This window comes from Poecilia reticulata, chromosome 1 (genome assembly GCF_904066995.2).
Source record: "Poecilia reticulata chromosome 1, P_reticulata-male-v2, whole genome shotgun sequence".
Lineage (NCBI taxonomy): Eukaryota > Metazoa > Chordata > Actinopteri > Cyprinodontiformes > Poeciliidae > Poecilia > Poecilia reticulata.
In genome coordinates this window covers 10,922,384-10,947,178 of record NC_088830.1, presented here as the reverse complement: position 1 = coordinate 10,947,178, position 24,795 = coordinate 10,922,384, and the positions used below count along the sequence as shown (strand labels likewise).

The 24,795-nt window shown below is 41.1% G+C and overlaps 1 protein-coding gene and 1 long non-coding RNA gene across 9 annotated transcripts in view; one reads left to right on the top strand and one right to left on the bottom strand.

Moving 5' to 3' along the window:
* adgrl1b (adhesion G protein-coupled receptor L1b) overlaps positions 1 to 24,795 on the bottom strand; it is a 53,995-nt gene that overhangs the window by 9,287 nt on the left and 19,913 nt on the right. For 4 of the 7 annotated variants that reach the window (XM_008406052.3, XM_008406129.3, XM_008406203.3 and 1 more), the window contains 18 exons: positions 21,427 to 21,640; positions 20,230 to 20,339; positions 19,294 to 19,308; positions 17,737 to 17,944; positions 16,191 to 16,455; positions 15,770 to 16,109; positions 14,416 to 14,694; positions 13,164 to 13,267; positions 12,680 to 12,865; positions 12,538 to 12,576; positions 11,385 to 11,565; positions 11,136 to 11,258; positions 10,316 to 10,533; positions 10,023 to 10,196; positions 3,075 to 3,287; positions 2,764 to 2,984; positions 2,026 to 2,092; positions 1,159 to 1,247 (listed from right to left, as the gene is read on the bottom strand). In XM_008406052.3, coding sequence (XP_008404274.2) covers positions 1,159 to 1,247; positions 2,026 to 2,092; positions 2,764 to 2,984; positions 3,075 to 3,287; positions 10,023 to 10,196; positions 10,316 to 10,533; positions 11,136 to 11,258; positions 11,385 to 11,565; positions 12,538 to 12,576; positions 12,680 to 12,865; positions 13,164 to 13,267; positions 14,416 to 14,694; positions 15,770 to 16,109; positions 16,191 to 16,455; positions 17,737 to 17,944; positions 19,294 to 19,308; positions 20,230 to 20,339; positions 21,427 to 21,640 — 3,046 coding nt within the window. The remainder of the gene's footprint in view (positions 1 to 1,158; positions 1,248 to 2,025; positions 2,093 to 2,763; positions 2,985 to 3,074; positions 3,288 to 10,022; positions 10,197 to 10,315; positions 10,534 to 11,135; positions 11,259 to 11,384; positions 11,566 to 12,537; positions 12,577 to 12,679; positions 12,866 to 13,163; positions 13,268 to 14,415; positions 14,695 to 15,769; positions 16,110 to 16,190; positions 16,456 to 17,736; positions 17,945 to 19,293; positions 19,309 to 20,229; positions 20,340 to 21,426; positions 21,641 to 24,795) is intronic. The other 3 variants (XM_017304544.2, XM_081605320.1, XM_081605331.1) reach the window with 1 other exon arrangement.
* On the top strand, positions 3,702 to 8,258 carry LOC145551157 (uncharacterized). Of its 2 annotated transcripts, XR_014086985.1 has the most exons (6): positions 3,702 to 4,636; positions 5,322 to 5,396; positions 5,884 to 6,094; positions 6,182 to 6,512; positions 6,758 to 6,926; positions 7,074 to 8,258. It is a non-coding gene; the product is annotated as an uncharacterized LOC145551157 (long non-coding RNA). The 2 variants fall into 2 exon arrangements; XR_014086983.1 differs by lacking the exon at positions 3,702 to 4,636 and having other exon boundaries at positions 4,648 to 5,396.

The window sequence follows — 24,795 nt, the reverse complement described above, 5'->3', positions numbered from 1 at the left end:
CGCTTTGTGTGCAAAAAACGATGCTTCTGTTGGTCGGCCACGCAGAGTCTCCAGAAAATACGTTACGTTTTGTGGCTGTGAGGCGATAAAACGCAAAAACTTCAATAAACGACAGCAGGCTTTTTTAAACAAATTTTTCATTTAGCCCTTTAAAGCAATTCATTTTTAAAAGAGAACAGCACAAGAAAATCTCTGAATTTCATGTCTATTCTGCTTTTTCCACATCACCAGTGGACGCCATCTCAGACGCCCCACAGAAACGTTTCACCTTCCTGTTTTGTGTTACGTTTTAATCACAAAACACATGGAGGAGATGGCAACCTGAAACTGATTATACCTCTTGTTTGAGGTTTCAGCTGCGTTCCTGTCCACATTAACAGTTTTTTTTTTATAATTTTATTTTGTGACAGAGACAGAGATACATTTTAGTCTATCAGCACAAGTCGACATTAAACTTCACAGCGGGGTTTTGAAACTTTTTAACGTCTCTTGAATTCTGTTTTCCCGCAGAACTTTAGCTTGAACAAAAAAAAACGTTACAAAGACTATCTTACGTCTGACTCAATACCTTCTGGAATAAATCTACCTCTGAAATATTCACAGTAATAAGATCTGTTGCCGTTCCGAAAACTTTTCCACACTTTCTTTGATTTTTTATTTTTTTATTTATTTCCTCTGTGGATGTTCGGTTCTGCGTGTAATTCCCAACGAATCTAAACCTTAAACAAAAATGTTCCTGAGTTTTTCTCCGAACAGTTCTATAAAAGCAAAGCAGGAACCCCACAGCGAGACACACAGCAAGCTCAACCAAAGGTGATGGGCGAAGCTCACACACACACACACACGCACGCACGCACGCACGCATGCACGCACACACACGTGTTCCCGGTTATGTGCAGAAAGTTCATTCTTTCATATTTCGTCTCTATCCAACATCCAGGTGATGCTGATTTCAAAACTTCAGAGAAACTTTTTGTCAATTTTAACTTGAAAACCTTGAAATGTTCTGACTTCACACATCAAAAAAAAAGAAAAAAGGTGGCGCTGTAGAAGCTCGACACGCCGTGAACTCTTCAAACATTGTAAACGATTTAAACTCATTCAGACACCGTGACCTTTATTCAAACACAAAAAACAGCACGAGGCGGTCTGACTGACCGGAGGTTGTCGTGGCGACTGGAGTCAGGTTTGAGTGCAGCGGTGCTGTGCATCTTGTGTAAGGTCATCACCAAGACGACCAGGTTCAACTGAGGCAAACGATCAAAGACAGACGTGTTATATAATGACATTAGTCAGAGAGACGCTGAAAGAGAAGCTGAACATTTGAAAAAAATAAAGTAAAACTTTTTTTTTCTCCCTCTACAACAACAACATTTCATTGTAATATTTCAAAGTGGTGCTCATCCATTTTTCAGGTTTTCTGAAACCTTTCAAAGTTTTTGTTTGGACCTTGGCTGTCTCAATCACTTTTTAATCTAGTCTTTGTACTTGACAGTGGCAGCATATTGCACATAACAATCTTCAAAAAATAAACTGGAGAAAAGAAGTGTCACACATTTAAAAACATTTTTTTTAAAACTTCTGCTGACAGAGTTCCTGCTAACTGTCTGTTCTTAAAACTCCACACATGCCCTGACTCAGACTTCAACGTTTTTGCAACATGCATTTGACATTTGAGCAGCAAAACATTTTATTATCTCACGATCTTCCTTTTTGTATATCCCACAAATCATGAAACAATGCAACGCTCATCAGTTTCTCATTCTGCAGCCACAAATGGCTATTTTATAACTTATTGGCCTCCGGAACCGAGATCATCTGTTACCACGACGTCTGATTTAAGTCACTTTCACTTCAGTTATAAGCTGAAAACCATTTGAGTATGAACATTTTGCTAAGTGCCACCAGTCCAGTTTAAAACAAAACCCTGATGGTAGAGATAACGTCTGACGCTTTGGAAACAAGAAATAAAGAAGCGCGAGACAACTGAAAAATATTTGCACGACACAATGCAGCAGAACCCACCATAATGACGACGGCTACAGGTCCGAGGAAACTCCAGATGAAGTAGTTATCGGTGCGCAGCCAGCACCTGTAACGGCACCAACACCCGGAGAAATAATAAGCATGTTGATGTTAGACAGCAGGAAAAGCAGGAGAAAGATCAGTACATAAAAAATGGATAGATCTTCTCACGCAATTGCAATAGATTAAAAACAAATCTATTTGACTATTTCAGTAAAATATTTTCCACAATTCTGAGGGGAGAAGATGGGAATTGGGAGAAGCAACCCAATAAGATCACAAAGCATGTTCTTTAGTTACCCTTTATTTATTCTTGTTTTTCTGGCTTGTTTTTCTTTTTTTCTTTCCCACTTTTACTCAAAACATGTGTGTCGCTAGATTAATTAAAACAAGGAATATTAGAAAAAAAGGCATGTGGAGAGGAAATAATAATTGGAAAATAAACACCAAGAAGAAAAAAAAAAAGAAGCATAACCCACTTGCATTTTGTGTCATGACATCGCTTGGTTATGTTGTTTTGTAAAATGTGCGCATTTTAACTTTTTTCCCCTCACACTTTTCTTTGTTCATTTGTATAGTTGCTTTTTCTCTCTGCTTATCTAATTGATTATTTTGCAGATCAATACTTCCATCTGCTATCCTATAATGGTTGTTTTGTGTGCACTAGTTGGTGACTTAAAAAAAAAAAAAAAAAGACATTAGGGAAAACAGAGCAATTCCCCACATTCATCAACTTACGCCGTTTTTGAACCGTATCCTCTGAAGTCGATGGCCGCCGACACGGCCACCACCAGCCCGGGCACGGAGTAGCCGCAGAGGTAAAAGTACTTCCTCCTGGAGTTGCGTCCCTCAAACACCTCCCTCTGCAGAAGGTACAGCTCCACTGCCTCCAGGCACAACCAGCAGAACACAGACAGCAGCGAAAAGTGCAGCAGGCCGGCGGTGATGGAGCAGAGGACCTGAAAACGGGAGTGCAAAATGAGCAACCACAAAAAAAAATAAATAAATAAAACAATTCATGCTGATTTGTCTGATATCAAAGTACCGACCGTGTACTTAGTCTTGTTGGCGCCGATAAGGAAGATGAGCTCTGTGATGAGCAGGTTGGCCCACAGGTTGCAGTGAATGGTGCTGTGGTCAGTGTGCCACGGCGCCCCCTGGCAGCAGAGGGTGATAAGGCAGGTAGCCAAACACACGAGAGCAACGGCGATGCCGACCCAGGAAACCACGTAGACCAGAAGCTCCTCCACACCGGCGCCGAACTGTGAAGCAAATGTCACAGCGGGGCGTCGATTGACGTGTGGAAAAACAACAACAAGAACGAACGAATGCAGAGGCAGAGCGTTGGTGCAGATCCTAAAGCGGATGTGGATGTATTGTGTAGTGTGTGTGTGTGTGTGTGTGTTTGTTACATAACATCTATTTATGTGAATAAATCACAGCTAATGAAGAGAACATCTTGCAGGGAACACTTAATTTGATTTCATGGCAGGACAAAATATCCTGCTGCATGTCTGCAGCAGGAATCCAACTGCGTCTGATTTCCTCTATTTAGAGACCACCACAGTGTCAGTCTGAGCTCTCTGAGTAAGAGGAAGAAATAAGGCAAAATTTGGCACATGGCTACTTGAAATAACAGCAAGTAGCCATGCTGTTGTGCCATGCACTGTAAAAAAAGTCCGTAAAATCAACAGTAAAAATCTGTGAAATCATGACAGAAAAATGTTGTAAAGAAAAACACAATTATATTTTGTTCATTTACCAGTATAATGTTGTATAACGTAGAACAGAAAAATATTGTAAATTTTAAAATGTGAAATTGTAAATAATATTGTATTTAGTTGTAGAAAACACAAATTTTGTATTGTTAATGAAAAAAGTTGGATCCTTAACAACATTTCAGCAGTGTAAAACTAACATTTACATTTTGTGATGATTAAATCCAAATGAATTGGAAGCCAGCTTACCATTGTTTTGCTAGGGAGAAGTAAGTTTGGGCTTCCCTGTTTAAGCTGTTGCCCCTGAGACCCAACTCCAGATAAGTAGAAGATGGACGGATGGATGGACAATGAAATAAATGAATAAATTAATAGATTTGGAAATTAATGTGGAATTAAGTAATTATGATTCCACATTGTTTACTTCCAATTTTGTTCACTAGTTATCTATTAATATTCACTTGTATTTTCCCACTTCTTTAGATTGTCATTTCCTCTTTAATTCATTTACTTATTCTCTGTCAATTTTGATTGGATCATTTCTTCATATTTCACGTCTAACGTGGAGGAAACATCTGAATCAACAAGGAAGTCATGTACTTGCTTATTGGTACATGTATTTTATTTTTATTTATTATTTTTGCTAACACTGGATTTTTTTACCGTCACCGTTGCCATTATAAGCTCAAAGTTCGGCTACTGCGAGAAAGACAGAGAACACCGCTTTGTGCTCAACTTCCGGTCTGTTCTGCTCTCTGATTGGTTCGCTTACCTGGCGCCTGAAAGCTGTTTTGAACAAGTTCGTACAACGGTTCTCATCTCAGAAGCTGAATTGTGCTCAAACCTTGACAAAGAAAAGAGCGCAGTTTGGACCTCGTCAGCTTTCAGCAAATGTAAGTTAAGCTTTGTTTTCTTCAAACGTAACGGTAATTTGTGTTTCTGGGAAGATTACATTTTGTTTTTAAGGCGTCATATTGCTTCTTGGAACAATATGCAGTAGAATCATTTTTTGCTACACCTGCAACACGTGTAACTTGTTGGGTAGGTTGAAATTGTTTAAACATGATTATATGTACATTTTGCTGTAAAACACTAGAATCATTGAGGGGCTATGTGTTGCATTGTAGAGTGCACAGAAACGAGCCCAGTTGTGTATTCAAATGCCTCGGCACAGAATGTAAGCGGACATTTTGTACATATGCAGCGTTTAAAACTCATTTTTACCGAGTTCACAACGTGGCTTCACAACCCGAATTAGCCAAAGTCATTGCTGCTAAATTGAAATGCACCATTTCATTGTGTGGGCACCAAAGCCAAACTGTCAAAGAAGTCGTTGCTCATTTAAAGGAGCATATAATGGAGGGGCGGCCGGTAGCATGTCCAGTAAAAGCCTGCAAAAAAGTTTTCAGCGTCAAATCATCATTCACAGCTCATATGTCCCGTAAACATAAGATGAACATAACATAACACAGCATTGGTGGGTTTACTGAAAACTTTAGTACTTCTCAGTACTTTTGTAGGTACTGTGAAATCACAAGAAAATACTTTCTTAATGATCCAAATGCTTGTGGTCCACAGCGAACCCCTGAAGCTTACAATTTGGCAGTCCATCATCGAGAGACTGGAAGCATTCAAGACATCAAAGGTGTCAAGGTAAACTCTGACTTCAACTCACTAAAGTCTTTTCATGTTTGCCAACCTGGTCTTCCGCCTTGCTTAGGCCTTGACTTATTTGAGGGTGTCGTGTCCTGTGATCTTGCACTATACTTGAAATATTTCGTTAAAACAAAGAAATGGTTTACATATTCCCAGTTCAACCGTAGAATCAAGCAATTCAAGTACAAAGGATCAGATGCTCTCACAAAGCCATGCCCTGTCAACTCTGAGGCAATCAGGGTTTCAGGTCAAGCTGTTCAAAACTGGAACTTGCTGAGATTGTTGCCAGTAATTATTGGTGACAAGATACCGGGAGAGAAGTTTGACTAAAAATTTAAGGATGTACATGAATAAAAAGTGTGAATCAGGCACGATATTTTGTTTGACACTAAGTATGACTCTCTTTAATTTGTACATAGTTGAATACATGTTATATTACGGTGATCTTGTGTTTTTACCATTATTTTGTCTGATTTTATTCCAGAAATGGCTGAGCAAACATTTTTACGTAGTGCTATCAATGAAGTGTTGCCCGATCTTGCAGAGGCTTCAAAAGACATTCTCGAGGAGACTTTACAGTCAATTGGAGTAGAAACGTATGATGACTTCCAGTTCATTGTTGAGAAAGACTTGCTGTCTGTCAGCATTAAGACCAATTCAAGCCAGAAAGGCACTTGCTGCTTGGAAATTCAGATGTAAGTAAAATTCTAGAAAATCAACCATTAAACACTGATATTCATATTCAGTTCTGATAACTTATTTTTTGTTTTGTGTTTTTGAAGGCAGGACCCCTGAAACCAGCAGGTCCTCAAGTAATGCATCACGAGATACTCCTCCATCACAGCAGTCTTTGTCCCCGCTAAGTGTGTCATCAAACTCCTCCAGCAGCAACCAGACATCTGCAGCAGACTGGGTGGACACCTTTGAGATACCATGGGAAAAGTTCTCAGAAGAACTGATGCAGGCATTAGAGTGTTAAAGAGTTGATGCTCTTACTTCTCTGCTACTTCAATGAAAATGAAGAAGCAGTGTTCTTCTGTGTGGAGGACACATGCCTAGCTGAAGAAGTACAGATGGAGAATGTCTCCTTGACTCCCACTATCATTGTGTGTGGTGAGTTCATTTTTGTTTTTCCAGTTTCTTTGACCTGTTGTCTTTTTTGTTGTCTTGTCCCCTTTCTTTGCACTTTTGTCCATCTGACATTTTCTTTAATAGTTTTTTTTTATTCCAATTATTTTCTTAAGCTTTTACTACACTAATATTATTTTTCGTACTTTTTACTTAATTTGTTATTTTTCATATAAATGTCATTGTTTTGTTGTATCAGGAGTCTAAATGTATTTGTTCTTTCTCCTTAGGTCAATCCTGCTTCCATGCCAAACGATTCATGCTGAGTGTGGATCAACAGATTGGAAACAACAACATCTCCTGTTTTATTTCTGCCCTCTGCATGATGTTTGGGAGCTATTATTGTTTTAACATACATTATCCATCGGGGCTGGCGTCTACACTGGAGTTTCTGCAGAGGTATGAGTTCTTGTTTCTTTGTTTGTTTGTTTTTTATTGTAGGCAGTTAAATTTGACTTTTGACAACTTTTATATCTTGAATAAAATGTTTATGTCTTTGTGAAGCACATTTTGATGTAGTTTTCTGTTTGTCCTCTTTATCTTAAGGTGTTTCTTCTCAATCAACCCAGACAAGGGCAGTAAGGTGGAAGAAACCCGTAAACCCAGACTGCGTGTGAACCCCCGTGTCCTCACCTTGATCCAGGAACTTGCGGATCATGAGTGGCGTGATGTTTGAGAAAGGACTAAAGTCAGTGAGTTATCAAGACAGTGTTTAATCTTAACAGAGCTGAATAGATTTCTAAATGTATGTTGCATCTCACACAGTGTCTTCTGAAGTTAAGGAAGTAGAAAAGACATATTTATATTTGTTCAGTGGCTGAATTTTGTTCCATGTCAGAAAGGGCAAGTGAGAATTTCATTGAAAATCTGTTTTCAATTAAAATGTTTATTTGTTTCTAAAAAAATATATTGAATTATCATTATAGATACAGTTTATATTGGGCTTCCTTGTGTTTTTAATTTGCATTTAACTGGTAAATGTTTGTTGAAATTTGATTATTTATAGATATTTGAAAATAGAATTGCTTCTAAAAAAGGAAAACTTTTGAAGCAAACAAACATTATTATTAAAATGTATACTGGAAATAGAAATTTATTGTATGTTATAATCTTCAAGCCCCCCCCCCTCCAAAAAAAGGGGGTGAAAGTTGGCTCTCATACTGTTTCTGATAAAGTTAAAAACGTTGAAGAAATTTATATGTATTCAGCAGGTGCATGTGCTTCATGATGTTCAGAAAAGATAAATGAGAACTTCATTGAAAATAAACATTTCAAAGGCATGCAAGTGTATGTTTATTTTTTTAAGGTTATCATAGATACAATTTATATTGGGCTTCCTTGTGTTTTAAAGTTTCCTTTAAGTGAGAAATGTTTGTTGAAATTTCATGCTTATAGATATTTAAAGATATAATTCTTAGTAAAAAAGTAAAAAATTAAAGCAAATTTCAGTTTTTCAGAAAGTGTTAATAAAATGTTTTAAATTGACATTTTAACAGTTCTAATCCGTTATTTAAAGGTAATTTATCAGTAGGACTAAATGAAGTTTTTTTTGTACAACAAACAAAAACTGAGTAAATCTTACTGGAAAAAAAGTGTAAAATAACAGCATTATTATGATAATTCATCAGAAAAAGTTGGTTAAAATTACTTGATAAAACTGTTTTATTACCAAAATAAACCTTTTCAAATCACAGTTAAAATTTGTGCAAAACTATGGGATAATCTGTTTATTTCACAATTTAACACTGTTATAATTACTGTTTGGTCAGTAAAACGGTTTACATGTTCACTGTGTTTTCTACAGAATTATTCTGGCAACCACAGCTGCCAGATTTTTTTTGTAAAAACAACAGAATTTTTTTTACAGTGTGCCATAACAGCATGGCATGACATAACTGTCTTATAATCAACTGTTCTAACACATGTAAAAAAAAAAAAAGAACCTGACGTGCTTTATTAATATTGGCAAACAACAGCTTTTAAGTGTAGAGATCAAACTTAACTCAAATTTAGAGACAAAATTAATTGTCCAGACTGGATTGTGTAAAAATAAAACTTTAAATCAGTTCCTCTCTTATTTCTGGGCTGTAACGATGCCTACAAGACCAGACCAGACGCAACATTGAATTCATGTGAACGAGACGCTACGCTGCAGGAACGCCTTTGTTCTGCTTCTTTTTTTTTTATTGATTTTGCTACAAACTCAACAAACTGATGTCTGATGTTAATCTGCTGCCATTTATTGTTCCAGCTTGGAACTGAATGCAGTCAAATAAACGTTTTAGATCTTTTATTACAACTTCCTCAAGAGGAGCCCAGCTGACGCTGACTGACTGACGCTCATGAGGCAGCAGACGCCTCAACGAGAAACGTGATGTTTTAGGGTGCGTTCACACCAGGAAACTCCAAAGCAGACTTTGTTTGTCTTTTTTTCATCCGGGTGAGGTTTGCATTCATTTTGTGCTTTTTTTTGCAGCAGAACTACAAAACCAAGCAGATGACCTTTCGCTCCTCCTGTTGGACGAAAGTGACAGAAAGGCAACAAACGTGGAAGTCCTCCTGCTCGCTGCATTTCTGCTCTGCACGGTTTTTGCTGTTTTCACAACTGCGACACCGTTTTAAATGTCAAGAGCGCCTCGTGCGACGCAGGTTTCCCAATGTGATATTTCTCATTTCGGAGCGGTGTCAGCGGATGCTGCTGCGAGCCGAATGATTGCCAACTTTGCATGATTTTGTAAATTATGATAATTTAATGCAAAGTTGGCACTTTTAATGGACTTTCAATGCAACTTTTAGAGCAACTTTGCATTAAAAGTGTCATAATTTACCGAATGACACTTCATGACAACTGTCATAAACATTCATAAAGACTTCTTTATGTTCATGACAGGTGTTATGTCATGTTTTTGACAGTGTCATGTCAGTCTTATGCACACCCCTTCAAATAAAGTGTTACCATATTTTAGAATGAGCCAACCTTTAAGTACATTTAAGCCCCATTTCATGAAAAGAAAAACAACTGGAAGCGTGGCAAACAAGCTATTAACAGACTTGTGTTTGTCGCACCAGCATGCCTGGTGAGGAGGACGCTGAGGGTGCCATGTTGGGGTCTCCATGTCGCTATAGTAACCATTAGATGTTTTCTTAATGACTAATGATCATTTGGGGAAAAGCACCTCATGTCAACTGTTAAGTACATTGGACAGGTTTTGTCTGCCAAAGGCTCTGGGAATCTTATGGGAATCTTACGTGACTCTTTCAAACAGTCTCAAGTAAAAATCTGGCTGCTTCTGCCATAAAACTGAAAGTAATCGCTAGGTAATCGCTCCTGGATGACTTAATCAAAACAAAAATCATTAACCACCAAATCAACCCTCCTTTAATGGCTGTCTCAGCTACACGGCCTAAATCCTTGTTGCTCATCTCCACTGGAGGCCCAACAAACTCGTCCGTGTCTAAAGCTACAGCGCTGTCGAGTACAGATGTGCAACTTACGACTGGTTGCTGGTAAGTCATGAGGACCGCGTAGCTGGACAGATGGTTGCACGCACAAGTCGTGTGCGTGTTGTTTGTGTGCAGCAGGCGGCAGCCCTGCGTGGACCACCTGCCGCTCCCAGAAACCCCCGAAGCGTTCCAGAAAGAACAGTTGGGACCAAAGTGATTTTCCAGCTGCGGACGAAAATAAGAACAGGGCCGAGAGTCCCGTGAGAGGCTCTGAAGGAAACTCAGGACCCAAACAGGAGGGATTTGCTCTATCTAAATGTTTTTGTGGATGCAAACAAACATACCTGGAGATGTCTGAGAGTGAAGATCACGGGCGCTGTGAGGTACACCCGGTTGGTGCCTCTGTGCACAGAGGCAGAGATGACATGGGAGTTGACCACCAGGCTCCTGCGCCGGGGCTCCTGGCCCTGGGCAAGTCCCAGTCCCAGACGCAAAGTTGAGTTCTGGGTGGTGAGGAAGGGGCCCAGGTTCTTGAAGAGGGAAAGGACCAACTTCACCTGACCTGCAAAAGCAAAGCCCGGGTGGGAAAATCACTTCGTGAAGTTTAAGAGAATCAGGACTGAAACGATTAATCAAATCAACTGTGATTAATCGATTAGTGAAACGATTGCCAACTAATTTGATAATCAATTAATCGTTAACTGGAGTATGCAGACTCAAAAAGAACAACACTCTCAGAGCAGTAACCAATCCAAAACTGTGCAAAAAATATGTACATTTTGCATTTAAGATAAAAAGAATATCTGGTCTACCCAAAACTCTTACAAAGTGGCTTTTTAGCTTCGCCTGGTTCAAATTCTGTATCAAAAAAATCACTTGAGCCCTCCATCATGTTGAAGTAAGGAGCATACTTTACCTACATCAATAAATTATTTGTTTATTATTTTAATGTATTTCTAATATTTTCTTAAAAAAGGCTCAAATGAAAAATCAGTGCCGATTTTTTTGTTCCCAATTAATCGTTAGAACAAATAATAGAATAATCGATTTCTAAAATAATCATTAGAAGGTGTATTTAAAGCAAATACGGATACAGAGACAAGTAATACTTCCACTAACCACCATGAACATGGGTTAATACCAATTTTTCCCGGTGCCACTGACCGTTGTTGCTGTACTGCTGCAGAGCCTGCGCCGAGATCTGCAGGATGCTGTCGCTGTCATACGAGTGTGGAAATGTCAGGTCCTGTATGTCAGCCTCTGTATTTAGTACGTACACTTCCAGATCTGTGAAATGACAAAAAACAAACAAAACCAAAAAAACAAGAGTACACATGTTTGTGGATGAGTTCAGGATTCTTGCAAGCTGCATTGGGGGAAAAAAATATGCAGGCCAATGGAGAGTCAACGTGCCGACATTAGGCGCTCTGTCACTGAAACGGCCCTCGTAGAGATTGTTCGCCAGCAGAAACGCTCCTTTCTCGACGGCGTCCAGCAGCAGCGATGCCGAGCGGGACTGGTCAAGGCTGCTCATGTCTGCCCAGGACACCAGGGCTTCAGGACCCAGCAGGTTGTCGGCTATCTGAACCACAGCCTGACAAAAACCCACACACAGAAAGTTATCCATCAGTCGGTCTGTTCATCCGTCTGCGCAGAAGCAGAAGTATTCACATTCTTTCTGTCATGTTATAAACAACAAACTTCAATGGATTCACGTTGATGTTTAGGGGACAGACCTAAACATCAACGTGTAAATGGGAAACGGAAGAAAAATCTAAATGCATTCGTCTTTACTTCCAGCGAGCCAACAGTTAACAGAACCGTGTTTTGCTCAGCTGGCTGCGGTTATTCTCTCAGATTATGTTTTAACAAGCTTTGCCCGCTCTTGTCTCATACACGTCTCAGCGTGTTACGACTTACTCTTCCCATTAACAGATGATTTGAACACCGGCTTTGTGCTTAAAGGATCATTTCACGTCCCATCCAAGGTTTAACTTCTCCACAGCTCGATCTCTGACCCGCCTGCCGTGTTTCTTGGTCTGGCAGGATGCTGTTTATTCTCAAATAAACCTCCACAGAACAGCTGGATTTCAATTCAGTTAAAAAATACTCAGGGCTGCCCGCGCCTGTCTTGGTTTCATGAAGGATCCGCTTTGCACCATCATCTCCGGTGGTTCCAACAGAACAGAACCAGCCTAATTTACCAGGATGTTGAACCTTTTTAGGTCTCCGGCTCAAAAGTGATCGGCCAGCTCGGCTTCCTGACCCTGTCTGATACGTTTGATGACTCCAGAGTCGCTTGAGTGTTTCTGCAGATGACAGAAGTCGGATTGTGCCGGAGGTCTGTGAGTTAAAAGGAATGGTGAGAGTTCAGGACCCTGGGGTGCTCCGCCTGGTCGGACACTCAGTCCGTCAAGTCTCACAAACTACGTCAAACTGAGGTTACTAGCAAAGTGATGTCCGAAGCCGTCTGACAATTTATTTAGGGGAATCAGACTAAAATTGACGTTTGTGACAGTGACCTGACAAATACCTGTACCTCCATTCATCCACTCATGAGTCTCACCTGAACATACGCTTTGCACGTTCGCTCTCTCTTCTGCAGCTGAAAGCAGAAAAAAATTTAAAATTAAAAGAACAATTAAACCCACAATCGCTGACATTTCCCATCTCATTTCCACTAAAGGTCGCCCACGTTATAAATTTACCTTGTTGTAATTGCGTGCGGCTGACTCTTTGTTGGCTGGTCGCAGGGCCTGCAGCTGAGAGTCCAGGATGTCCAAGAGCTGCTCGATTAGCCGGACCGACATGCTGATGTCACCGGCGTAAATCCGGCCCCGGGTCAGGTTGACCAGCTCCCCGGCGATGTTGGCCGCGTTTTCGCCGCTCTTGATCTGGACGGAAGTCAGGAGGTGTTTGTGATGTCAAATGTTTTGATATTTAAAAGACAGAGAGATGGATAGAGAGAGAGAGAAGGAGAGAGAGCTGTGGGCCGTTTGCTTGGCGCATGTTTGTGTGTCTTTCTTTGCTCTCGTCAGGGTGTGTGTGTGTGTGTGTGTGTGTGTGTGTGTGTGTGTGTGTGTGTGCGTGCGTGTGTGTGTGTGTGTGTGTGTGTGTGTGTGTGTGTGTGTGTGTGTGTGTGTGTGCGTGCGTGTGTGTGTGCGTGTGTTTTTGTGCGAGCGAGGCACCGACCTTCTGAGCGATTTGGCTGACCCAGGGAGAGGTGCAGTTGGAAAGGTCAGGCCCTCGGGAGTTCCAGCCCACCGGAGACGACATGCACTGATAGGAGGCGATTCCTGCGACGGCAGAAAGGGGGAGACAAAGTCAAGAAAAACAGAAAGCAAAAAAACCGAGGTCTTACACACAAACACCAAACCCACACCTTCTCCTGTTTCCAAACTGGAACTTAATGCATGTTAATAATAATAATAATAATAATAATAATAATAATAATAATAATAATAATACACAATGAATTAAATTGTTTCTTCATTCCATTTTAGATCATATGAGCCTGAACAACAAACAGAAACATTTTGAAATGTTTCCTGATCTGAGCCCACAGCCTGGATAAAAGTGTTTGATCTCTTGATTAACTACAAGAGCAGAAACCAGTGAGAAGCTGAAGGAGAAGATCTGTTTAGGCATAACATATTTACAGGCAAAGATTAAATGCAAATTGTACATACTTTTTGTACAGTTATAATGACTGTGTGTTGTTCTTTCAACATGTTGTCTTTTTTGAGTCTGCATGGTTAATGATTAATTGATCACTAAAATAGTTGACAATCATCCCAGTAATCAATTCATCCTGATTAATTGGAATAATCATTTTAGTCCTAGACGTGATTATGAATTGTTGACTTTGTATTTAGAGCTTGTAACAGCTTTTTTTTTTTTTGCGTATTAAAATTGTTCTAATTAGATTTACACGTTTAGACTTTGTTGCCTTGAGAATAAATTATGAAACAAAACAACAAAGTTCAGTGTAAATCTGTGAATCCAGCCAGATATATATATTACATAAATTCATTCAAACATCAGTTCATCGCCAGTCACTCACACTTCCTGCAAATTAGGTGAGACATCAGATCCACCTGGTTGGAGTTAAAAGTTAAAATAAAGTGATGCCGTTCCAGTATAATCGTCAACTCTTTGCTAAATCCGTGCTGAAGCGATTTGACATGATTATCGAGGCAAAATGCACCGCAGGATTATCAACATAATCTGCATCCCAGCGTCTCCTCAGAGGGAGGGAGGGATGGAGAGGCAGCTGCTCAGCGACAGGAAGAATTGCCAAATCCGGCGTCTCTGCGCTCTGAAACTCCTCTCTCGTTTTTTTTTTTTTTCCGTATCGTCCGAGTTCAAAGAGAGGACACCTGACTGCGTTTCAAAAGGAAACGGGATACACTCACACACACACTAAGTCACACTCCACACCTACCCAGAGACCCCTTAGGACAAGGCCGTTCCACCGTCTCTCCTTTCAGAGTCGGAGGCCACTGAACGCCTCGTGCAACGCGGCCCTCACACCCGCCCACCTGACCGGGTCCGCCGGGGGCCAGGGGGACCCGCAGCGGAGGCCGCGGGGTCAGCGGGACCATGGCTGTGATCGGACCCCTGTTGATGACGCCGATGGGGTGCGAGGCTGACGGGCGCACCGGCGTGAGAGCGACTGTCGCCGTGTAGGAGCGCACAGTGGTCATCAGAGAGGACAGGGGACCTGCAGGGACAGAGACGACACGCCTGTATCCCGACCTGACACTGATGTGTTCATGTTCCCTGACAGTTTTCACATTTTGTTACGTCACGTCCCCAAACCTCAGTTTACGTCAATGATATTTTCCACATAGAAGACAGACGACACAAAGGATGAAAAAAGGTTTTCAGAGATGGAAATATTTGAGAAAAACAGCTAAAAAAAAAAAAAAAGGTCTGCTACGTTTGTTTTTGTATTTATATCCACTTTTACTGACTCATTATGAGGTGGCCTGTCAAGATCAAGAAATTCCCAGAAATGATTGAGGTAATCAATAACAGTGTTGCTGTTGTTTGGCATTTTGATAATGCCAACATTTGCTCTCTGAAAGAACCTTAGAGAGAGCAAACATTCAAACTGTTTAAATAAAAAAATAATAATAATAAAATAAACAAAACAAAACAACCAAAAACAATAAATGCAACAGAAAAAAAACATTCACAACTCAAACCATAAATGAAACAGAAAATGAAGTCTTTTAATAAAATTGCCCTTTAAAAAAAATATTAATCATCAGAATGGAAATGATCGCGCTCATTTAAATTTATCTTCCAGTTACTGATATATTGCTTATTTATGGGGGAAAATGTCAAGATATTTTTTCCCCCACATTTTTATTTATACAATAATTCAGCTTCAGTTAGAAACGGATTAAATTCCATTAATCAGTGGGATGTAAATCTGGGCTTTGACTGAGCCACACCAATACGCTTCTTGATCTAAACCGTCTCCCTCACGGTCAGCACATCTCCTGTATGGACTCTGGCAAACCGCAGCCAGTTGAGCTTGATATCATTTAGGGGTATCAGAGTAATGGAGGATGGATATGAATAAGAAAATGAAGTCATATTTTTATTGAAGTAAAAATAAAAGCAATATATTCTCTCCTCTCCATGTCAGAGTTGCTCTTGTTCGCCCAAATCCAAATAAAACACACCGAGGTTCGAGGTGATATCTCTGAAAATGTGAAACGGTTTAAATTTTTTTTTCCCCAAGCATATTTCTATGTGTCCTATAACATAATTTGTTGCTTCCTCACCTTTAGTTGGCGGTGGCGGTGTGAAACTCAGAGGGTAGCGCAGCATGTAGTAGTTGTTCCACACGTACAGCTGGTTGTCTCTGGGGTTGTAGTCGATGGAGGAGATGTACTGGTACGGGTTGGGGAACGGTATCTGGACGGGCAGCTCCTGACCCCGGCTGGTGTCGTAGGCGTACACCACCATGTTGCTGCTGGCACGGCTGTCCGCCTGGCCCTCGTCGTCCTGGAAGACGGAGCGCACCGCGTAGAGCACGCCGCAGGCCATGAAGGCGTTGCTGGCGCCGCGCTTGTCGAAGCCCGTGGCCCAGGTGCCCTCAAAGCGCAGCGTGTACGGGTTCACCTGGAATAAAACCCAGTGGCACTTCAGCTGCTTTTCTTCTCGCTCCGCTCCTGCTATCAATTCGAGTTCAGGTCCTCCTACCTGGCTGACCACGATGCGTCCATTATTGGCTTCTGTGGAGTAGATAACCCAGAGCCCGTTCTCGTCCACCGCCAGATCGATGTCCGACTTTCCTCCCCAGCGGTAAGGAGAGGTGTCGTGGTAATTGGCGTTGACGACCACTGCCTCGCCGCTCTTGATGCGAGTGCGCAGGTCATATTTGACCAGATTGCGAGTCCGCTCCTTGTTGTAAAACACAGCTCCGTCGTACACCACAAAACCCGTGCCGTCCACACGACTCGGCAACCTAGGACAGAGGAAGAGGATGGATGATATCCATTTGATTTGGCATGTGGGCAAACTGTAAACTAGGTAATATCGCTGACTTTTATAACCATTTCCAGGCCGAAATGATACATCTACGACATTGATTTTTCTTTATTAACAGGTTTTTCATACTGAGATGTTTGTAACTTTGCCACATAAGAGAAATTTAAAAGTTTACCAGTGGTGGAACACTTTTTAATTTGAAATATATATGTTATTCATTCATTTTTAGTCAAACTGTCTTGATTTATGACGGAGGCTAAGAAAAATAGAGTAGAATATGAGAATAAAGTCATAGTGTTACGAGAATAAAGTCGCACAACAGTAAGTAGAAATAATAGGAGAATATAGTGTAATAGTACAAGAAGAAAAAGATTTTATAATGCAAAAATTAAGTCACAATGTTACCAAGATAAAGTCAGAATAATCCGAGATAAAGTTGTACGACAAAAAGGCATAATAACAATAAAATCATAACATTGTGACAATAATGTTATAAAATTAGGAGAGATGCAGTATTACCAGAAGAAACAAGTAAAATCATGAGAAAAAAGATCTGAAGTCATAATTTTATGACAATAAAGTTCTAATAAAAGTCATCTGACACACACACACACACACACACACACACACACACACACAGGCACGCACGCACGCACGCACGCACGCACGCACACACACACACACACACACACACACACACACACACACACACACACACACACACACACACACACACACACACACCTGTGTTGTACCATGGTGAGCCAATGACACTTTTCCACTCTGGTGGACAAAATAAATGTTCAGATTCGATTCGATTCTATTCTATTCTATTCTATTCTATTCTATTCTATTCTATTCTATTCTATTCTATTCTATTCTATTCAATTCCAGAGAGCAGAATTCATCATGTCATAAATCACAGGAAGTTGTCGTTGTCCAGGTCCTGATGAAGCAAAATGTCCTCACACCGTCACACCATAACTACCATCCTTGACTCTGTATTTAATAATTACCTTGGGAAAATTCTGTGTTACTCTTCAATGCCAGATGGACCAAAACACACACACAGATTTTTAAAAGTCTCATCCCTCCATGTAACATTTTCTCAAAGGTCTTGTGGAAATGTGTGGAACTCGTCTCTCTGGTGTCGCATGTTTACACCGGAGGGGATGAAGGCGATGACGCTTTCTGGGTTTCTGAGCATGAGTGCTACTGGTCCAACAGCAATCAGAGCCGGGTCCAAAGACAAACTCACTTGTAGGTGGTGGTGACTCTGTTCTGTCGGAGGTCGTCCCACGAGGCGTACTCGTACAGGACCTCGGTTCTGTACGGCGTCCACGGCATGACGTACAGCCTGTCTCCGGCCTGCAGGGGGTCTTTGCACCAGGCGCCGGACTGATGCTCTGCCTCCAGGAGCGAGGAGTCCGGCTGGATGCTGAGAAGCGAGCCGGGGCACACGAAAACTAAGAGCCGGGTGTTAGGAGAGCAGGTGGAAAGCAGGATGAGAGAAATGGGGAAGAGAACGGAGGCAACGTAAGAGGAAGAGAGGAAGAAAGCAGAGGCAGGTGTGAGGAAGGAGGTGAGGGGGGGAGGACCGGATGAATGAAAGCAAGAAGGGGGAAAAAATGAATTGAATTATAGATGACGATGCAGAGATTCGGAGAAAAAGAAGAATGGGGAGAAGAAGAGAGATTTAAAACACCTCTGATTTCAGGCGACAGGTGACAGAAGAGACGAATAAGTGTCGAAAAGTCACACACTGTGTGTGTGTGAGCGTGTGTGTTTGTGTGTGGTGATTAATACAACAGGGACACTGCAATGAAAGTTGTATAAGCGCATTTAAGTGTTTCACGTGTGTGTGTGTGTGTTTGCGTGTGTGTTTGTGTGTATGTAGGGGAGTGGAGGGCGGGAGGAGGGGGGACGGAGGGGGTTAGTGCAAAAAGAGTGAAGAAGAGTGTGAGGTAGAGTCAGGGACGCAGAAGGCGGGGCTAAAGTTTGCCTTGAAGTGAATGAGAGGGCAGGTTAGTTTACGCCGGGCACAACGATTGGTCCACCCACATGTCAATAACTGCATGGACACATATGTAGACTGGACGGTCCCACACTGGCATGCAAAGAGGCATGCACACACACGCACACACACACACACACACACACACACACATTCTCGCATGTAAGCAGTGCTTGGTAAGCACGCACATCCAGACGAATAAACAACCACACACACGTTTCGTCTTATTTTTCCTATGAAGATAAATAAGGGGCTCTTCCTATAAGGGAAGAAAAGGGAAAATAAGCATGACGAGGATGACTGGAAAAGAAGGAAGGAGGAAAGGAAGGTAGGAAGGAAGAAAGAAAGAGTTTGTAAAGAAGGTGTTCGTGTTTGTGCGACCAGTTGTGGGTTTTTTTTGTGTGTGCACAGAAAGACGAAGATAAAGAGGAGAGGAGGAAGAGAGAAGAGGAGAGGTGCAGAACCTGTATAAAATTGGATCAAAAAGACGGCTTTGGATAGAACAAGAGATGGATAAAATGTGGAGAGAAAAAATAAATCAAAGAACTGTGTGAAAAATGAAAAAAAATAAATAAATGAAAAAAAAGAAGAAGGGGCAAAGGGGTGGGGGGGGCGAGGAAAGGGGGCAACATCCAGCATGATTACGAAACAACGTCCTAGGGTTGGAGGAGGAGAGAAATGATAGGATAGAGGAAGAGGAGGAGAGTGGAGAGGTAGAAGAAGAAGAAGAACAAGAAGAAGAGAAAAGAGGGGGGGCTGGGGGTAAGGAGAGATCAAGATGCTACAATGTTTTGTCTTTACCTTTTTGGTCCACTTCTACTCAAGCATAGGAAAAAAAAGAGGGAGAGAAAGAAAGAAAAGTCAGAGGGTGAAAGAAGGGGGGAGTGAGAGAGAGAGAGAAAAGGAAAGCAAGAAAGAAAGAAAGGAAGGAAGAAAGAAAGAAAGAAGCAAAGAAAGGAGGAAAAAGAAAGAAAAAGTTGCACAGATAAAGATTTCGGAGCTCATTCTCACCACAAACATTATTGTTCATGTAAAATAAAGAAGAAAAAAAAAGAAAAAAGAGAAAGATAAAGAAACCCCGACATACTCCGCTCTTCTCCTCCTCCTCACCCCTCACCACCTCCCTCCACCCTCCTCCCCCAAATATCCCCCCGTTTTTCTTCCTCCTCCCTCCCTCCCCCCGATCTCTCCTTCCCTCAATCAGGCTCCTGTGGAGAAAAGAGAGCAACTCCTGTGGCGTGAATCTGCAAAAGAGAAGCACACACACACGTGCACGCTCAAGCGCTTACCCCCCCCCCCCACACACACACACGCACGCACACACACATACACGCTTGCAGACACGCGTGACATTTTATGACAATTTGCAAATGCCCCACGGTTTGTTTTCTTCCCTTTTCCCCCCTTTCTCAGCACCCCCTGTCCCTCCCTCTCCCCCTCTCTCTCCATCCTACTTTCTGTTTGTGATTCACACTCACAACATGCACACACACTCTTCCTGAGAAAAAAAAACATCTCATAAAACATCTCACTTTTAAAAAAAATATATATATATATCCATCAATCTCTCAGGGAAATAGCTGACATCAGAAGGTGAAAGATCAAAAATCAAACCTGCATCATGACATAAGTAGGTTAAATCTGTGTTTTGTGTGTGTTACTGTGTCTTTTTTTTTGTTTTTTGTGTTTTTGTGTGTGTGTGTGTGTGTGTTCAATTGCATATTAATGCGTACTCACTGTAAGGGACACACTCGTACTGGATTTCCAGGTACTTGTACGTTCCGGGGCAGGGGTCTGGGAAGACGTCGACCCCCGCGACCACCACACACTGAGTCCGGTTGTTACATCTGAGGAACAGAACGGACGGATTGATGAGTCGGTCGATGAAACTGATGGAGTTAGAGGGAGGGGAAGAGAAAGGAAGTCAAGGGAGTAACACAGAAAAAGAAGAGGCGAAGGATGGGCCATTTGCCTACTCCCTCTCTCTCTCCATCTCTCTCTCTCTCTCTCTCTCGCTGAATATTGATCAGTTCTTCGAGGAAAACGCTGCTGAGTACACAGCTAGTACACAGCTAAACATTCTGCAGTACTTACACACACACATGACACACAAGCCCAAGTATTGGTTTGGTGTAGTGTTTCCAACTAATCCACATTTATTATGTACGGCAACACACCGACACGCTGAGCACAAACCAGTAATAGCGTTAAACAGTTGACCTGCTTCCATCCAGAACGCCCTCACATGTTGAAATAATAAGATCATAATTTGCAGAATTTCTGGAGTTGCTTAAATGTCTCTTTGACGTTTTTTTTAATATATATTTTGTCATGATACAGAAACAAAATGGAGTGTTTTTTTTTTTACTGGTGACAGAAAGTTGCGTATAACTGTGACACGTAGAAAAAAAAAGCATGGTTTTGTTGAAGTTTTGTATGATTTTTAAAAGGTCTGAAAAGTGTGGCGTGCATGTAAATGTGTAGATTGCGGCATAAAAACTGGGAGAGACCAAAAAAACCCATTAATTTTTTGATTTAAAAAATGGCTGGGTATTTTTTTTTTGTGTTTTTTTTTTAGGACTTTGGCTGTTTTTAGAAGCAGTTGAGATGCAAAAACCTGCAAAATGCAAATTTTACATCACCGTTCCCCTTTAAGGTACTTGCTTGGACTGGATTTCATCTAGAAGCTGAATGCGCGTGCCCTAAATTTCAGATTTTTCCCTACTAAGAGTAAGAACATTTGAAAATTGTACCTGATTTTTTTATTTTTTTTATTTCACTTTGCAGTTTTGTGCTATTTTCAGTTGGCCTGTCAAACAAGATCCCAACACAAAACAGGAAGTCCTTGTTTGTAACGCGACGTAAGGTAAGAGAGGCAGCGCGCGTTATTCTCCTCACCCAACGAACAAATCGCACAGCTCAGCGGATACAAACCTCTGGGACATGATCTTTAGGGCATCAGGAAGGTAACACTGTGTGTTCTCCATCTGGAAGGGGTCGGCATCACAGATCTTGTCGTCGGTGCGTCCGTAATTGGCCGTCTCCACCATCACAACATCACTTCCTGGGCAGCGCAGCTCTATGGGGTAGCCCTCACACGCCAACTCCCTGCGCAGCAGCCCGAATGGCATGGCGGCCCGAGACATGGCTGCATGAGAGAGGGGGGGGCAAAGAGCGCCGTGGCAAAGGAATGTATGGGGGGGGATGTAGAAAGACATGAGGAAAAATCAAATTCATGATCAGGTAGCAATTATTTGAACAATTTTCATTCTAAAAATCGTCGCAAAGGTGCTAAAACGAGATGTTTTTAAATGCAGACGCAGCACAAGAAGGTGGAAAAACATGGACGTCAATGAATGGATGAAATTTCAAAGAAGAGCCTCTTCACAATGCCTTAAAGAGGCTCATTATTCCCTAAAAACACTTGAAGCTCATCATTTCTTTGACAGTTTTTTCTTCATACTTTAAGCTTAATGGAAATTGAGTCAGAACAACGAATTAAAAATACCGAGCATGACTCATGAAACCAGAGCTGCGCTTCGTGATGCACAACACATAAAGATGGCAGCTAAAAGTATTTATCATTAAGTTTAAAAAAAAAAACTTGAGATTTTAAAATGCTTCACATTGGGAAGCGTTTTTGGGATTCCTGTCCAAATGTTTAGAGTCATTTTGGATTTTTTATTTATTTTTTTAACATACTATCCGTTGTATTTGTAAAAGGACATTTAAAAACAGCAATTACAGCTGACCAAAGGGCTGCACAATGAAAACAAAATAACAGAGGAGAAGATAAAAACAACTGTACAATGAAGCAAAGTATGATAAAACCAGAGCAAAAGTGACTTTTTAAACAAGATTTATGAACAGTAGATAAATAGCTCATTTTTATAGAAAGATAAATAGACAGACTATTAGGAGCAACTGGTTCTGGATGAGGTTGTGGGAGGCAGTTAAAACATTGGACGAGCTAACCTCAGAGTGTGTGATGAGATATAGAAGAGATTTTAAAAAAGGTGGGAATGCCATTTAAACTTTTGAAAGCAAGTAAATTTATCTCAAAACACATTCTAATGTGGACAGAAAGCCTGTGACGAGGCATTAAATCTGGAGTCGTGTGTTAAAAGTCATTTAGAAATCTTGCAGCAGCATTTTGTGCCAACTGTGAATGGCTAAGACTAATTTAAAGATAATTACAGAAATCTAAATGCTCTCCCTAGGCGTGGCGGTGTTGGAAGGAGAGAATTCATTTTGGCCAGCCGCCTCAGGTGGAAAACGAAAACAGGATTTGACAACTGAATTGACTCAACTTTGAGGCCTGAGTCGATACGACTTTCATTAAATTTAAGCAACCTGAGTGGAGCGCCCTCCATCCCCTCTCATGTGGCCGAGGCAGCTCAGGAAAGGTTGAGCAGAGGGCGACCTGTTGCGCTTGAAAGGAAAATAAACTTGGCAGTCATCAGCATAAAAAAATGAAAGGCCAATTGATAACGAAAAGTAGCGGATCGAGCATAGAGTCCTGCGGTACTCCACAAGGAAGAGAAAGTGGGAGGGGTAAAATCCTGAACTCTCGCAGAGACATTCCTGTGTGTGAGGAAGGATCTAAACCAGTGATGCCTTCATGCTGCTCCAGCTGAAAGATGATAATATGGCTCACAGTATCAAAGCTATCAGTGAAATATAACAGAACACAAAGCAAAAGCACAAAGCTAGAAAAAAAAAAACATACTGGAAGACTTCCAAAATGATTTAAGAAATCCCTTCACTTCTAAAATGAGCAAAAACTGCTGGACCAAAGCCAGTTTTGTGGGTTTTTTTGTTTTTTTACTAGCAGAGTTTGAACAACAGCATTTTTAAAATCATTTGACACTGGAGTAGAATGTCAATAATGGTGAACATGGTGAGGTTCAACCTCCTTAAGAGTCTGGTGGTTTCAATCTGGCAACCAGTTTCTGTAAACAGGTGAGGGATGCAGCGACGTTGTTTACGTTGCAATAAAATAATCTTTCAGTGAGAGGAAAAATAAGAATGTTTTAAAGATAACACAAAGTTTTAAATACCTGTTTGTGACAAGAGCGTAGAGGCCCACTTCAAAGCACAACATTAAATATTCAGCGTTGCTTGCAAAGAGGAAACATTACAACACTTTGTTGTAATAAAGACTGAGAAAAGTCAAAACTAAGTCTTTAGTCTGTAGTTTGCATAACTCCTCTTTTAAGCGGCAAACAATCAGATGTGTTTTAGCGCTCAATGTGTTTATACTGAAGCTTTAAACTCTTTAAAATGCTAGCTTTTAGCATTTTAAAAACCGAGGATTTTTTTTTTTTAATCAGGTGTTTCTTTTGCAATCGCTCTTCAGATTTCAAAGGTTGCTGACTCGCAAATTTAATTGTGATGGCTTGCATGCAGTAGTTGTGGAGAGGAAGACGTATGATGCTTCAAAGAAAACCTGGTGGTGGCAGCATTAGGCTGCGGTGACGTTCTTCAGCAGGAAAAAAAGAAGCTGATCGGAGTCGGTGATGATGATGACGGATGGCACTAAACAAGGTTTGTCTTTTTTCCTCTCGCTTCACACCTATGCACTTCTTCACGTTGGTCTATTACGCAGAATCCCAACACTGAAAATCCTTGTTGCAATGTGAAAACTATGTAAAAGTTCAAGGGTAATGGATTCTTTTCCCAAGTCGATTTATGTGACACTTTGCTTAAAACCGGCGGAGGGAAGGCTGCAACGCCCCGAGACTGCGTATCAAGCTTTAAAGATGAAATCCACATTGAAATTCCAGCTTGGTTCTCACTGGATGAGCTGCCACTCGCCTTCCAAGCCTGATAAAATGCATCCGTCACGCCTCCTTTTATCCACACTTTAGTGCTCCCGTCAGTTTCGGAGCCTTTAGTGCGAGATGCTCTAATAGGTATATGCAGCCTTTTTGGAATCAGTTTTTGGGGGCTGTGATAAATGCTCCTGCTCCAGGTAAAGCAAACACTTAAGCTTTTTTTTTTTCCATCTGGGGATATGACATGAATAAATCATGGCAAATTTGAGCTCTTTTGGTAATGAATACCAACGACCGGTAAAGAGTGATTTTATTGTGTACTGGTTGTGCATTTTGTCACACCTGAATACCAGTGTGCAGGATTGAACCCTTTCTTGCATGAATTATGATCCTTTATGTCAGGATTTTTTTCCCAATTTTTTTTACATTTATTTTCTTAAGGCATAAAAAAAGTAGGACATTTTCTTTTTTATTATTATTTTATTTTTTTTAGGTGATCAATTAAAATTTTCTCCAAATGCAAAGT